The sequence below is a fragment of the Boleophthalmus pectinirostris genome, unplaced genomic scaffold, assembly GCF_026225935.1.
Source record: "Boleophthalmus pectinirostris isolate CB_2022bp ecotype Guang Dong unplaced genomic scaffold, ASM2622593v1 HiC_scaffold_2, whole genome shotgun sequence".
Lineage (NCBI taxonomy): Eukaryota > Metazoa > Chordata > Actinopteri > Gobiiformes > Gobiidae > Boleophthalmus > Boleophthalmus pectinirostris.
Genome location: NW_026571152.1, coordinates 24605869 through 24622738, shown reverse-complemented (window position 1 = coordinate 24622738; position 16870 = coordinate 24605869). Strand labels below are relative to the sequence as shown.

At 37.6% G+C, this 16870-nt stretch overlaps 1 protein-coding gene across 1 annotated transcript in view; it reads left to right on the top strand.

The window, feature by feature from the left end:
- Positions 1-16870, top strand: part of syt9b (synaptotagmin IXb) — a 47087-nt gene that overhangs the window by 15974 nt on the left and 14243 nt on the right. Inside the window, exons 2-4 of the mRNA XM_055155958.1 lie at positions 12507-12670; positions 13328-13545; positions 13807-14347. Coding sequence (XP_055011933.1) covers positions 12507-12670; positions 13328-13545; positions 13807-14347 — 923 coding nt within the window. The remainder of the gene's footprint in view (positions 1-12506; positions 12671-13327; positions 13546-13806; positions 14348-16870) is intronic.

Here is a 16870-nt window from a genome sequence, read left to right as displayed (position 1 = left end):
AAAATGTACAAAATATTTGAAAGCCTTTAATACCACATGGCAGATAAAGTTAAAATCACTCGTTTCAGCCCTTTGGCCTTCATCAGGGCAAACTCGAGATGGCTATCACAGTGCAGATTTAAAGTAATAGGTGTAGGTCACACAGATTTTAGTTACAAGCTATTTAAGATAAGATATAATACAAGATATAAATAGTACAATTCCCAGCAACCAATACATAGAAAAATATATGTATAAAAATATATATTTTTTATCTTATTATGTATGAATTAATGATTTTGTACTTTTTGAGTACCTCAATTTTTTCAACTTTGTATGTGAGACTGGTCCCTACAGTGAAGAGCACCAAAAGGACTATTCTGCACAATTTCTATATATCCAAGTAGAACTCCTGCACCCCAAAGTTTTTCTGTAGAATATTTTTCATGTTCTTTGGGACTTCTGGGTCTGCTTCAGTCTTGTTCCAATCATTCAGCCAAAGCCTCATACTGTAGCACAAACTCCAACTCTGTATTTGAAACCATGTACTGCATGTTGTTTTTGTTTGTTTACAGAGTGTTGTTAAATGAGTACATTTTAGTAGAAATTGGCCCTCCCTGATCACAATGTCTCAATCACAAATAGAGACTGACCGGTATGGGGTTTTTCATGGCTAATACTAGTTAATGAGCAGATTTTGATTATTTTCCCCAAATAATGTGATTAAAATTTACTACAGACTCCCCCAATCCATTTTACTACAAACCTATAAGAGAGCTAGTCATGTTTTGTCCAGCTATCTATTCATATTAAAGTGTTAAAATAAAGCTTTGTTTGAATGTTCTAGGCAGCAAATCAACCAAAACAAAATATCAGCCTGTCCTGCAGATTTAAGGCCGATAGCCGATATGCTTTAAAGCCCAAATATCTGCCCGATATGCTATTCTTAATTTGTTTTACTCCATATTAACACAGTGACTGACCCCTGACCAGAGACTCTCAGTAACAGATGTGAAATGGAACAGTGTGGTCAGTGAACAGACAGACGTGTACATCTGGTTAAGAAATGAGCTAACCCTAACTCTAACTCCAGATGATTTGGTTCTGGCAGAGCTCCTGTGCTGTGTGCCATGTCAAATTCGATGAAGTCATTCACACATCACACTGAGACTTTTTCAGCCTGATCACAGATGCAGAGTGAGAGGAGGATTTGTGAATTCAAAAGTACAAGAAATACCTATGTGAGATGAGAGTGTGCAGACAAGAACAGGAAAAGACATCACGATTAAAAAGAGGACAAGAAAAAGTTGGAGAACAAGTGACTATGGCTTTGTGTGATAATTGGGCTGAACAAAAAATATTGATATTGTGAATTTTCTGACAAATGATTATAATTGCGTTCAGAAGAATTGACAAAATGACTCAAATATGAACTGACAAACTACACAAGAATCACATTTCAGAATATGTTATACAGATCTAAAGATCTAAATAACAGTTATTCAACACATTTGTATCAGTGTTGTCATGAGTTTTTGTTCAAAGGAAATACATGCTCTCTGGTGTCTCTGCATTGGTATCAGTTGATATCGGGTATTGGCAGATATTTGAAGCCATAGTATCTTAATCAGGATCAGGTCTGAAAAAGCAGGATCAGTGCATTCCTACTTTTTATGCTTCAAAAACAACTTAAATTTAGATAAATAAATCAAATAAAACAAAACACACTCTTGTCATTGTCAAGAAAAATGTATCGATTTTTTTTATTTTTTCTGTAACATACTTAAAGGACCCGTGTATTGTGCTATTTTCTGATCTATGTTATAATGTTTGTTTCTTTATCAAAAAAATTGTGTTTTGTTTCACTCACACATGTTTAACACAATAACCCTTGTGTTTTTCTCTCAGACGGAAAACACACTGTTCCACCTTGTGATGTCATGTAATAGGAAGTGCTCCACTGTGTCTGAGTCTGTCCACTTTCAGTAGAATCATTAGGATGGTTTAAACCCTGGAATTACCGAATAGGGATGGGCATTCGATGAAATTTTCTTAATCGATCGTTGGAAGAATTAACGATCGATTATCGATTAATCATTAATGTTTTTATATTAAAATTATCATCATTATTATTACTATCTGCACTATCTGCATAAATAAATTCAAATTTACGACATATAAACCGTAACGACTGTTTAATTCAGTTTTGCGCAACTCTCACAGAAACGAAACTTAAAACCGTATCGCTAATTTGCATAAACTAAGATAAGATAAAACTACAGCTGTTGTGTCGCTGATGCGGTCAACTTCTGTTGGATTAAAAGACATGACTCAGTGGAATACAGGTTAGTGTGACCATATTTGCATTTGTCAAAACCAGGACACCGTACGGGGGATGGGAGGTGGGGACTCGTCATCGACATTGCGCGACTCTCACTTGTCCCGAACGCAACGGAAAGCGTGGAATTTCTTGTACAAGTTATCGTTAAATACGCATTTGTGCTTCGGTACGCTGCAGACTGACCGAATGTTTCTGTTTGCTCGCTCCTTCTGAGTGCAGAGAGACACATGTCCGGACCCCTGTTTGGTCACGCTACGCACAGCAACCTACATTCTGTTTGTCGATTAAAATTAACGTAATCGATGAAATTCTTAATGATGAATTATCGATTAATCGATTAATCATGCCCATCCCTATTACCGATATCTACTTAATTAAAGCTAACTTGAAAACTAACACTATATGACATCATTTGAGCTTTGGAGATGTCGACAGACTAATGATAAAGGGTTACTCATGCATGAATGAAACAAAACATAACTCTGGGTATGTTTTTGATGACATAACATTTTAACACAGTAATAGAGGACCTTTAATAAACTCCTCTCTTGGCAATGCAATCATTAGGCAATGTCCTTTGAAGCTGTATTACTGATTCAGTGCATGTAGTCACTGTGGTCTTTACCTATGGGCTTAATGTGTGTCTGTTGGATTAATTGACCATCGTGTCCTTGAGATTTGAAAGTCTAAATAAGGCTATAAGCTTGTGTCTGACCTTGCCTTGTCGAAATGAGCCAATGACTTATATCAGTAGCAGTGTTAAAGGTGCAATGTGTAACTTTCCATGTGGAAGGACACTAAAATGCTTGTCTCCATGGATGTTATTGCTTTATCTGGATTGTTTCACAGTAATATGGTATTAAATCTTTCTATTTCCATGGAGACCAAAACAGATCAAGTTATAAGTCAGATCTGTGGAGAGGCAACCCTGCTTACAGTTAGAATGCCTGTTTTTCTAAGTATTTTTGAGCTATAAAACCACCTGTAATTGGATAAACATAAAGTAGTAATGTAAAGTAGCTGTTTATTGTGGGACATTCCAGGCAAAAGAATGACATATCCATAGAAACAAGCAGGCGAGGGACCAAAACCTACCAAAAGTTACGCAGTGTGCCTTTAAAATCAGCCTCGCAGATTAACTCTACTCCCTTTTAAACTCTTAACCACTTTGATGTCACTACAACTTAACAACAGTTGAATTCATATTTGACCTATTATGCAACAAAAGCAAAGCAAACACAGCGCAGACAATTGTAGTAATCAGAGGCATGCGTAACCCATTTTAATTATAATTGTTGACTTCCTTTAGTGAATGCTGGCCTCGCTGATTGTTGGAGCCCTGAATCCAATTAGGCCATGCAGCTGGATATATAGGGTTTAGGGCCAGTCCTGATTGCAGCCAGAGAGGAGACATGAAAAGAGCAGAGGGCCTGTGGCTTAGAAGAGACTGTAACAAAGGTAATTGAATGAAGGCCGAGTCATAAGGCTGCTTTGGCTGATTTGAAAGCCCAATTTCCAGGGTAGCCAGACAGACATTTACTCTGTCCAATATAGTAAGTGAAGCATCCTTCTGCCATGCAAACAAGTTTAATTTAAGACCATCGGTAAGCCCAGTTAACTATTTTGAGTATTTTGTATCACGCTTTTAGCACACGCAGCTGCAACTGTGCTGACTGGGCTCCATGGTGACCCAGTGTTCCAGGCAACATTCAGCATGTACAGGTGTGTTGTGGAGGTTTAGATGGTTGCTATAAAACTGAAATCTATTGAACTGACATAAAATGGTTACAGAAACTTGAGATGCACCAATACCAATAGTGCATAAGTGCAGATACATAAATGTTCTCTTAAACAAGAAAGCCCTGTATACAATCTACTGTACTCTTATCGTACCCCATTTAAGTTACTGTGAAGAGGTCGGGGGAAATTCTTATAAAAGTAACACATTGTTTAAATTGCAAACAAAGCAATATGAATAGCTCACTTAATCGGATATAGAGAACATACAAATCCACTTTTTTAAAATTTGGGGACCTTAAAACATGTTTATTTTTTCTTTTTCTTTTTTTTTTCACTTACAACTCACTGTACATATAAGATACAAAATATAAATAAAAACAAAAAATTGAAAGCATAATTCAGTCATTCCAGAGCTCTATCTTTCAAAACATAATGCTTTATACTCTTTTTTTAATGCTGTGTTAGATTTTTTAAAATCATTACTCAGGTTGTTGTATAAACTAACCCTCTAACAAAAATAATCATTAACAGAAACACTTTTTTTCTTAGTTCTTATCTTCATTTTTTTAAAAAGATGCCAGTTTTGATTTATTTTTATTTAATTTTTTCCCCGTTTATGGTCCTACAAACGAATAATAATGTTAACAAAGGCACAAAAGTTTATAGTTTATGATCGTACAAAATAAACCACAATGAGAATGAAAGTATATAAGGACTTTTTTTTGTTGTTGTTGTTTTCGTTTATGGTCCTACAAACCCATATTCACTAGCTAGGACCATGCCAACAACAACATAGTGCAAAGAAGTTTATTGATAATGTACGAAGTGAGGTAAAGATGGCTGGGTTGAGACTATGGGTGAGGGCTCCATCTCAATCTGCAATTGGCCCAGCAGGAACAGGACCCCCTTGTAGGGGTCTTATGACTGAAAGACAAAATAGGGGATGGGAGGGTGGGGTCGAGTTAGCAGAGACAAACTGGGATGATGAGAAAGGCTGCTACAAATAGGCTTCTGGGAAATTAGGGGCGTGGTTGAGGTGAGTTGTGGTTCGCTGGTGAGAGGAGAGGGCGGCTGAGGCGTGGTCCTGCTCCTGAATCTCAGTTAATCATATTAACTACATTTTAAAGTGAAACTCAACCTGCTTCCAGATAGCATTCAAAAACTGTTCTTCACAAATTAATTTAAATACAACCTAAGAGGTCTAATGAATTTTAAAAAACAATTCTCTCTAACCACTCTCAAAAGCATGTGTGTTACCAGACGTGGAGTAGACTTGTAGGGGAATAGCTTAGATGACCATATCAAAGCTTGGTGCACTTCAAAAAACAATATAAAAATCAAATCTTACAGAAATGCCTAGATGACTAAAAACATTGTCTTCACAAGTAAACCACGACTATTGACTAAACACATGTTTTTCTTTTACATTACCTTTTATTTTGATACAATCATAAACAATATTGTCATTATTATTAGTTTGTACAACCATAGTATGAATTTATTTTACTATATGTAAATATTTCGTAGTTTTTTTTTCTTCCCACTCCTTTTTGAGAAATGATTATTGTTTTGCTCTTGGCACAAACTCAAAATTAAAAAATGAATCAGTGATGAGGTGAATGACTGCAGACAGGTACTACTGACACAAAGTACGCTAGGTTTTGGAATCCAGACTTGTGTGTGTGTGAATTAATTTCCTACTGAATCATAGACTGTTTAAAGAAGTGGACTAAAGGCAGTGTGATGTCAGTTAAAGGGGTTAATTTGGAGACAGTTCCATATTAGGAATTGGAATTTATTTTCTGACAAAATAGTGAAATAAAAACACCAGGATCAAACATTTTAAGAACAAAATGATGAGGCTCACTGCAGCAGCACAATTTTTCTGTGTAAAATCTGTTGGAACCAGAGTCGATGGAGCCGGAACTGTCCCCATGCTCACTTCTCCTTTGTCCATTAACACATACAGTCTGTACAGCTGAACACAATCCAGCAGCGCTCTATACTCAAATTGCACTTTAAGAAAATTTTTTGCTTCGTAGCAGATCGACTATTTGAGAAACATTTAGTCTACTTCCTTTTATTTCTAAATTGTTGAGAGAATGCTTAAAATTTAGTAATAAATCATCACATAATAAACAAATTATGTAACATTTTCTTCATTGTTAACCGCAATTAAGTCAAAAATAACTTAATAAAAAATGAATGAATTGATTTTAGGGTTGTGGCTTTAAGGATAAGGTTTCTGTCACACTCCATCATGCTTGTATTGTACGGTGGTGTATTGCTATCACTCCCCAAAAAATATCACGTTATAACGTGAAACTTTTCACGTAATTACGTGATACTGAGCCGAAATATTTTTTGGGGAGTGATAGCAATACACCACCGTAGTATTGTATTTCATTTTTAAAAGATATTTATGTCTGTATGTATTTTGTGAAAATAAATACAATAAATACTCTTCAGTGAGTTACTAGAAGGTAGAGAGTGCCAGTGTTGGGAAGGTTACTTTTAAAATGTATTCCCCTACAGATTACAGATTACACACCTCAAAATGTAGTTTGTAACGTAATCCATAAAGTTATTTAAATTGAGTAACGTAATCTGAATACTTTGGATTACTTGATTTGCTGTAGAGTAGCAAAGACTAGGATGGTTTAGTCCTGGTTTAGACCTGGTTTTAGACCTGTTTTAGATCTAGTTTAGACCTGGTTTTAGTCCTGGTTTAGACCTGGTTTAGATCTGGTTTAGAACTAGTTTAGACCTGGTTTTAGACCTGTTTTAGACCTGGTTTTAGACCTGGTTTAGACCTGGTTTAGAACTAGTTTAGACCTGGTCTTAGTCCTGGTTTAGCTCTAGTTTAGATCTAGTTTAGACCTAGTTTTTGTCCTGGTTTAGACCTGGTTTAGATCTAGTTTAGACCTAGTTTAGTTTCCGGCAATGAGTGGAATTACCGAGAAAAAAAAAAAAAGAAAAAAAAAAGGGGAGGGGGATATAGCCCAAAATGTAAAAACAGGAAAACACCTCTGTGTAATCCATTTATTTCAACAAAGTAACTGTAATCTAATTACCACTCATTGAAAATGTAACTGTAATTGAATACAGTTACTCATAATTTGTACTCTGATTACGTAACTCTAGTACATGTAATCTGTTACTCCCCAACACTGGAGAGTGCATACTGGCACTGCACTATGTATCATGTTTTATTTTAACTGACTTTATTGTGTCAAAAAGTATATTAAAATATAATGATAATATCGTTCACAGTCCCAACACAAAAGATAATTATCTAATATCACGTTTTCTCATATCATGCAGCTCTTCTGCATATGTAGAAGGATGCTAATTTAAAGCTGCCAGGTAAGACGTCTTAAGCAAAACAATAAGAGGATTTATGGTTGTGGGGAAAGAGGACAATTCATTTAGTTGGTGAGACAGGTTGCAGAAAACAGGGCTAGATAGTGGCAGGTGATTCCTCATGTTGATACCAGTATTTCTTTTAGCTTCCAGTATACAGATGTGGTGACGTCAGCCTTAGTAGTGCAGTTACTATCGGCATGTCCTTTGCACCCTACTTATTGTGTTTTCCCAGGCATCTGCTTTTATGAGGTAGTGTGTGACCACTGTTTCCATGGAGACGCTGGGGTGCTATAATCCTCACATATGTCATTTAATTACATGTTCTGTGTGCACCAGCTGGAATTAGTGGAGGTGTGTGATGGTTCTCCACTGTGAGGTGAAAATGAACCCTATTTCAGGTGTGGAGGAAAACGTACACTCAGTACATGCTCTAGCTTAGTCTACGCTATCCACGGGTTTCTGAATAATGAGAAAGTTGGACTGTTGGCATAGCGATTAACAATTTATCTAAGTATTATATGTTTTGAATGGAGAGGGTACTGTAGTCCTCAAAATACTGCATATAACAGGAACCTGAAACCAATGAGAACAGACTTAAATGTGATGGTTTGGGGTTGAAATTAAGTAAACATTTTTGAAAAAAGTTGAATTTGAAAAGACAATAACAAGACAGAATCAAGAGCAATTCCAGAAACACAGCAGTTTAATAGTAATACCACCGCTGAGATTGCTATCTATATTTAATGAAGTGGTTTAGTCAATAAATGGATTTAATAGGCACTTCAATCAATATTAAGAGGGTTTTTTATGTTTTTATTGCTGTTGACAATGGTTAAAAGGGTACTGCAGTTTTGCTTTGTTAAAATTTATTTGAGTATGTTCCCTCGGAATGTAGTCCAGCAGAGGAAAGTCATGTTCCTGAGGTTTTGTGTCTGTCCTGCACTTACAGAATTTAATTGCATATGTTAAATGTGCACTGCGTAACATTTCTAGTGAAGGATCTGGCACCTGCTTGTTTCCATGGAAATATGATTGCTTTGTTTAGAATGTTCCACATTTTAGATTAGACCTATGTAACACGAGGATGTGAGGTTACACTACGCTACATTAAAATTCAGATCTGTGGAGAGTCTCCTCTATTTATAGAAGGAGTTACTGTATTTTTGAGCAATAGAAACACCCGTAATGAATAAATGCTAGATGGTTATGTTTAAAGTCATACCAGGGAACATTCCAGGCAAAGAAAGGCATAAACATCTCTACAGAGACAAACAGGTGGCACAGTGCACCTTTAAGGGTTTGTAGTCATTTCAAAAGCTCAGTGCAAGGGGGTAGTTCATACTGTTCAATAATCCTTTGCTTCTTTCTAAATCTATTTAATTTACACTTCTACCAGCTGTTCCTCAAATTATTTTGATCCCTGTCCACTCAACACAAGATAGCACAATCAAATGAGACATGCACCATTTCAAGAATCCTGTTGTGAACTTGTCCAAATCCACCATTGTACAAGATGGAGACTGAGAATGTACAGTTTGAGTCCAGGATGTCTCCTCTCACTGGTGGTGGGACACAGTTTGGATTCTTTTGTTATGGGAATTATAAAACTGAATTGATTGCACTGAAACTGATGTCACACCTTCGAATTTTTCAAAAAGGTGCATTGATGAATATCCATTTACAAAGTTCATGTACACCTTTTATCACCACCAATGGGACAGCCTTTGCGATTCTTTGGTATTTTGATTTTTTCATCAACAGTGACAGAAAATGTGGCAATAATTTGACTTAAGAAATACTCTGCAACCACATGAGCTGTTGCATTTTGTATACCAAATTGAAGAAATAGTTGTGGTATTCATTCTTTGTGTAGTGTTTACACCAAGAAATCTGTCTTGTTTTTCTTCCTTGAAACCCATAAAACGACCCAGATGAACAAATTGCTGTATGTCATGATGACGTCAGTGAATGCACCAGCAGGAGAGGAGGGCATTGTACTTTTCAAGGACACTTCAAGTCCCATGAATTACTCTTGAGTCCTTTAACCCCCTTCTCCCCATAGCACCTGTTTCTCTTTATTCCAAGAGTTGTAGAGAGAGACAGGTCACTGATTAGAGAAGTCTGATCACATTGTAGTATACTGGCAATTAAATCTGGCAATGCATTAAGAAAGTTAAGTTGCAAATTACTTAGTTTAATTGAGGATGATATTATAAAATTCATAGTATATCTACATAGAATATAGAAAGTATAACAACAAATAACTTGAGATGTGCGCCAGTATTATATTTACTTCTACCTTAATCTTTAGTTTTTAATTATTTCATTAAGCCAAACTTTGTCTTAAGATGTTATGAGAAACTGACTCCTGTAACCTTTAAGCCATGTTAGAATACTTTTTCCTCATCAAAAACATATTTGGAGTCATGTGTCACACATGTTTGAGTAATCCTTTATCTCCAAATCTCAAAATGCTCTGTTCTACTATGTGACATCATGTTGTACTAGTTTTAGTTAACAGCTATTTTTTACCTTTTGTTTAGATCGTCAATTCTAGGGCTGAAATCATCCAAACGATTCTAGTGTATGGAGTTTAAAAACCTCAGTGGAGCTGTTTTTACCACATGTATTACCACATGACATCACAAGCTGGAGTGTTTTCTGTTTCTGAGAAAAACATAACCTAAGTATGCAGGTTTTGTGTGTTGAACATGAGTGAATGAAACAAAACAAAAAACAACTTTAGGTATGTTTTTGATAAGGAAATTAGAAAATAGCGTAGTATGTGCCCTTTAAGTTTGGGCCCCCATCTGTGATAAAAAGTACTCCTCCAGTTAATTTGATAGAACTATTTAATTCATGGAATGTAACTTTCCCACTAGCTCTTTAATCGTTGTCTTTGTGCACAGGAACAAAGATGTCTATCTATGATGGAGTGAATCTGTGACAACTGAAAAGAAAGCTGCTTTAATGACTAACCCTTTGATAATAGGTCTGTGCTAGCCTTTCAGTCCACGAACCTTAAACTGCCTTAAGTAATGAGCTACTGTGTGAAGAGAAGCTGATTGCCTGGCATTACATAAGGACATCTGCAATCAATATAATTTTTTTTTTAAGAAATTCAAATCATATAGACCAGTCAAATAAGGAAATCAGGTGATGGCCTAAAACAACCCCCAAATTCCTGCAGTTTCTTATAATTAACTCTGCTCTCAAAGATTAAAGGGCTCATATTATTCTATTTTCTGATCTGTAATAATGTTGTTTTCTCATCACAAACATACCTTAAGTTGTGTTTTGTTTCATTCATATTTGATTAACACACAAACCTTGCATATATAGACTCAGTTCTTCTCTCAAACAGAAAACACTCTGTTATGCCTTGTGATGTCATGTGGTAATACAGGAAATGCACCACTGTGTTTTTAAATGCCACACACCTTCACTAGGATGATTTCAGCCCTGGAATTGCCAATCTTTGCTGAGCAAAAGGTAAAAAGTAGCTGTTGAAGTAGCTGAAAAATACATGATATCACAAGGTGGAACAGAGCATTTTGAGCTTTGAAGATGTAGACAGATAAAGGATTACTCAAACCTGTGTGAATGAAACTAAACACAACTCCCGGTATGTTTTTGAAGAGGTAATAACTTTCTAACATGTCTTAAAGCTCACAAGAGTCAATTTTGCGTAATATAGGACCTTTAAACAGCAGCCTGGTGTGTTTGATGCACGTTCAAATGAAAAGGGCATGATGACTGAAAGACTGCAGACATGTCCTGATCTCTGCCAAACCCAAAGAAGCAGCCTATATAATGGTGAGGACTGAGGAGCAGGATCCTTATAACACACTTATGGTTTTTATGGCTGTGAAATTATGCATGAGACACCCATTTGCAGTTACGTGGCGGGGAGTGGTCTATTTAGCAGACTATTTGTTCAAACGGTGCAGTGATTGTTTCTAAATTGCACACACCTACTCATACATTAAAGAGGATGTATGTGATTGACGTTGTGTTCATCAAGTACTATACTTTACATTGATGACAATGCTTGTATATAGGACCTAGATCCTCAAATATGCCAACCACAGGCCAACTTCAGACCCCCGAGGGTCCCAATTTGACTGGGGCAATTTAAATGCATAAGTTACCAACATCACTCAAGGCCAAACTCCCTCATTAACTCTGCTGTAATATCTAATTCTGACCACTAGTTAATATGAGCGTATATTATACCCCCCTCTTGGCCCACTCAGGGTTGCGCAGTTTGTTAAACCAAACCCTCCATTAATCAAGTATACAAGGAGTGGAAATTCTATTTATATTTGTTAGTCTTGTATTTAAAACGCAGTTAAAACAAACACATACACCCCATACAAGTAATAATTCAACCAATAACTCAGTCAATAAAAGATGTCAGTTTGATCACGTGACTTAAGCCTCGCATTTCACAGAGCAGTAAAATCTGACAGCGTTTCCCAGAGTGCTTGAAATATTCAAGAAAGATTCAGCACTGTATTGGATTTAAACAACTGGAAACAGAGGAAGAACCTGTTGTGGATTTACTTTACAACGTTCTGGGAGTACTATATAGCACAAAAGAGGGAGGCCAGTGCAGATTTGATATGTAGTTATCCTGATAGGAAAGACAAGGACTACAGTTTGTCTGAATGGAGTAAGTAAGAAAACCCACGCTAGGCAGTAATGTAGTAGTACTACTGTTACATAATGAGATGCTTATTTCAATTCAATAAGTTATGCAGTTATTCTGTCACATTGTCACTGGTCAAGTATTATCGTGTTTGTTGCAGCTGATCATGGTGTGGTATAAGATTGATACTTTGGTGCTCTTGACATTATGTGCATAAAATGGTTGTGGATGCCAACTCGATGCTGAAATGTGCATTTAAACAGGTTTATTATAATATGTAATACACCTACCATCCCTATGCTTGTTTTATTATTTATTAGGCTTTTATTTACTCCATTTGGCAAGTGATGCGTAAATGATCATCAACGCTTACCATGTGTTTGCTCACTATATTCCTCCTGACTTGAGGCTTGATTTCTTCTTCTGCAGATGTGTCGGTGAGCCTGCTCTCACTGTTGGTGACCTCTTGTGGCCTCGCCCTCTTCAGTGTCTCCCTCTTTGTCACCTGGAAATTATGCTGGGTGCCACTGAGTGGACGCTTCCTCCCAGACATCCTAAAGGGGGCGCACTTCTTGGGGGGTGACCAGCAGCCTGTTCTCACTGAGGTAAGACACACACAGAGAATTGCATAAGGGGGAATAAAAGTGTATTGGATGGAGACAGTTAGGAAGACAAGAGGTGAAGGGATCTGTTCTTGTAGAGGACATAGGGCATAAACAGGTTGAAGTAGTAGTTTATGGATGGGAGAAAGACTCCATTTATGTACATTATTTGAGAAATGCTTGGCTGTAATTGACTAACAGCAGCAGAGAAAGAATGTAGGAACAAGAGGTTGACCAAAATGTTTTTTTTTTTTTTTCATGGCCTCTGCTGATACCAGTTGTTTAGAATCCAGAGAAACCAGATAACTGAGCAGGTATTTTTAGGCCAATATGTATGTATTTACTACAAACCTGCAAGAGAGCTATGTAGTTATGTTTTCTGCACTCATCTCTTTGCACTAAACTGTAAAAATAAAGCTTTGTGTGTACTCTTAGGCAGCAGGTTGGCCAAAACAAAATATCGACCTGTGCTGGAGAACTAAGGCAGATAGCCAATATGCTAAAAAGTGCAAATATTGATAGGAACAAGGTAGAAACCTATAGTCCAGTCATGTTATAGGTTTGTATTTTAGTTTCATGACAAAACTAACAAGAATAATACATGTGAGTACTGTGTGCGCATACACTGCTAACAGCGCTGTGCTGCAGGTGGATGGGGAGGAGAGGGAGTACAGTGAGGATGGGTGCGTGAAGGACCCCTCTGGGCCTCCACTGGCCACAGCTGTCCCAGAATCAGGCCTGAAGATCAGCCACACTTCGCCTGACATCCCTCTGGAGGCCCAGAACAAAGTGGAGAAGAACCAGGTCCACACCATCGCCAGGGACAGAGTGCAGAGACAGATCACAGAGCCCACCTCCTCTGTGCGGTCAGTAATCACCAGTCCTTCACTGTCTAGTTAACCATGAAGAGAGCTAATTGAACTCTTTTTGGTCATTTTGAAGTGTATTCATCAGATTTTCATCAGTCTGTAAAGGCAACCTTGAATCACCTTTTTTTTTTTAACATCCCTTAAGAAGACTGTAAAGCAATTTCTGTTGTTTATTGAGATGTTTTTGAGATGAGATTTTACTATAAAGAAATCCTAGATCTAAATCCTAAATCTCCATCTTTTAAACTTGTGTTACAGTCACAACTCTATCCGGCGTCAGATGAACTTGTCCAACCCGGACTTCAACCCAGCTCAGTTCCAGAGGCAGGACTCTCTGTCTGGACTGGGTCGCATCAAACCTGAGCTCTACAAACAGCGCTCAGTGGACGGGGATGACGGCCGGAGGACTAACAACTGTGGACGCCTCCACTTCATCCTGAAGTTTGACTTTGACTTGGAGCAGCTGATCGTGAAGATCCACAAGGCTCAGGACCTCCCCGCCAAGGACTTCTCAGGGACCTCGGACCCCTATGTGAAGATCTACTTACTGCCGGACCGCAAAAACAAGCACCAGACCAAGGTGCACCGCAAGACCCTTAACCCAGTGTTTGACGAGGTCTTCCTCTTCCCTGTGGCCTACGCAGAGCTGTCCAGCCGCAAACTCCACTTCAGTGTCTATGACTTTGACCGCTTCTCACGCCACGATCTGATTGGACAGGTGGTGGTTGACAACTTCTTAGATCTCACAGATTTCCCAAGGGAGACAAAACTGTGCCGGGATATACAGTATGTTACCTCGGTAAGACATCCTCTGTTCTTCTGTCGATACTATAATGATTTTGTAAAGCATGGGCCACTTACAGTGTATGTTAATCATCTGTTGCCTTTGCCAATATTGCTTCCATTATTAAATTATGGTATACTATATTTGGCACAGATTCCCCTTTACTTAAGGCTATAATAAGCAACCACTCCATTCCTGCTCATTTCAGCAGAATTAGGGCGCAATTAACTGTTAGGCATTTGCAGTTTGACACATGCAATATCAGAACCAGCCCAAATCCCAAGTCCTTACTTAAGTGTGGTCCAAACACACAAGACCAGCCAAAAGACCTCTAAAATGTTACAACAGCAATGGAAGGAGATCTACCAACTCCCCCTGTCTCTTGTCCTCCTCCCACTGGGAATCATTTGTGGTTTGAGGAAGCAGAGACACAGAAATATACTTAGGGGTGGTTAAAGTTTAATGACGGCTGTGGCAAGCACATGGGGCTAGTGACCCAGATCTTCACTGACACAGGGATGGGGATGATAGAGATACAGCCAAACTGTCTTTTCATTATTCACTGGGATAAATACAGCCATGACGCTCAGAACAAGGCCTTGGTAAAGTTATATCTTCCTGCCAGGGAATTCCTCATGATGGCTGTTTTTCAGAGCACTGTCCAGATGGTAACTCAAAAAAGATTTTAGAAGTTTAAGATCAAAGCTCTGATACCCTGACCTGGAAACCCACATTTATGTTTAAGGTTAGAACATACTAAACCTCTCATCAGTTCTGTCTTGTTTCTGTCAAACTGGTCACTAGTGGTTCATCATTGTGGTTGGTTTGTATACTATATTTTTTAAACAACATATTTAAACAGATAAAAGAAGAGATCCATTGTAGAGATTCATCAGGGCACTAAGCATATCAGATTAAATATTGTTCCAGCTTTTATATATTGTAAGATAAGTCGATATAGTAATTATCATGACAGGCCTAATGTTACAAGAATGTTAAAGTGACAGACAATAAGATAAGGTAGTCCTACTTTTATTAAAGACATTTCTCCCATATCTCAATGACAAACCCATTTATCCATAACACATTAAGTATTTCTGTTCCCCACTTTCCAAAGACATAACGTATAGTTAAAGCAAATGTAAATTGACAAAAAATTTATGTGAGTGTGAATGGTTTGCAATTAAGAGCTGATGCTGCCAAGGTCAGGTCTGAGCTCTTGATCTCTGAGAAGTGTCATACAGACGCTAATCATGGAGGTGATATGCTCCACTGTGGACGTGACAGAACTGCCCTGGAATTTTATTACAGCTTTACAGATCTCTATATGAGCCATCAGGAAATACAACTCACATCAGGCTTATTTTCCATATGGTTATTCATTTAAAAATGCACTATGTAACTTTTCTGGTGGAGTGTCTGCCACCTCCTTGTCTCCATGGAGATGTTATTACTTTGCCTGGGATGTTCCTCAGTATGGCATTATTGTATATCTTGCATTTTCTCAACTAAAGATGTTTTATTGGAGGTTTTCAGATTCTATGTGATGATATAATTTGCCTACAGATGGGGTCAGATGGGAGCAAGATACAGTTTCCCCTGTTGATTATACTGTATTTTGACATGAAGTATCCAAAAGGTAAATTCATGAAAGTTGAACCTGATCATTTCTATTACTGACTAGGCCTTTGAATTCACTGTACCACAATAAAACACCTGTATTTAAACAATACAAATTTTAGCTGCTCCTCATCTAATATTAAAAAATATTGTCCTAGCAATTGCTCAAAAAAAAAAACAAAAAAAAAAAAAACAGTGCTCAGAAAATACATTGAAGTTTAAAAATACAGAGGAGCACCTCTTGTATTACCACATGACATCACAAAATAGTACAGTGTTTTCTGTTTGAGCGAAGAACTCAGCCTAAATATGCAGGATTTGTGTTGCACATGTGTGAATGAAACAAAACACCACTCCATGTATGTTTTTGATGAGGAAACAACAATATAACATAAATTAGAAAATAGCGTAATATGGACCTTTTAATAATAGAGTGTTTTCACTAGTGGACCAATTGACAACAGGACAGCCATAGTTCATGAGTGGAGTACCACAGAGGGGCTCCTAACCCATTTAGTTTGACCTTATTTAACTGCAGCACCTTCTGAGATTGGATGGAGTTTACACAGTATTTTTATAGACCAGAGGAGATATGTTTGTGTGTTTATGTGTTATTCCACTGGGGTTCTCCGCTGTGGTTAGTGATGCACAAGCAGGTCAAAATTTGCGTACGGCAGCCAAGCTAATGATCGTTTTCTTTCTTTGATCTTAATTAGTCGAGGAGAAACTGCCGTTGCACTGTCCATGCACAGTGTCAGAATGAAGAAATCAGAGGAACAACTACTGTATGTGATTGTAGTTCACATTTTAAGACCAAAATGACAAGGCTCACAGCAGCAGTTACAGAGAGAGGACAATATTCCAATGTAAGTCAATGGGAGCGAGAGTCAGTAGGAGTCGGAAGAGCTGCATGTGAAT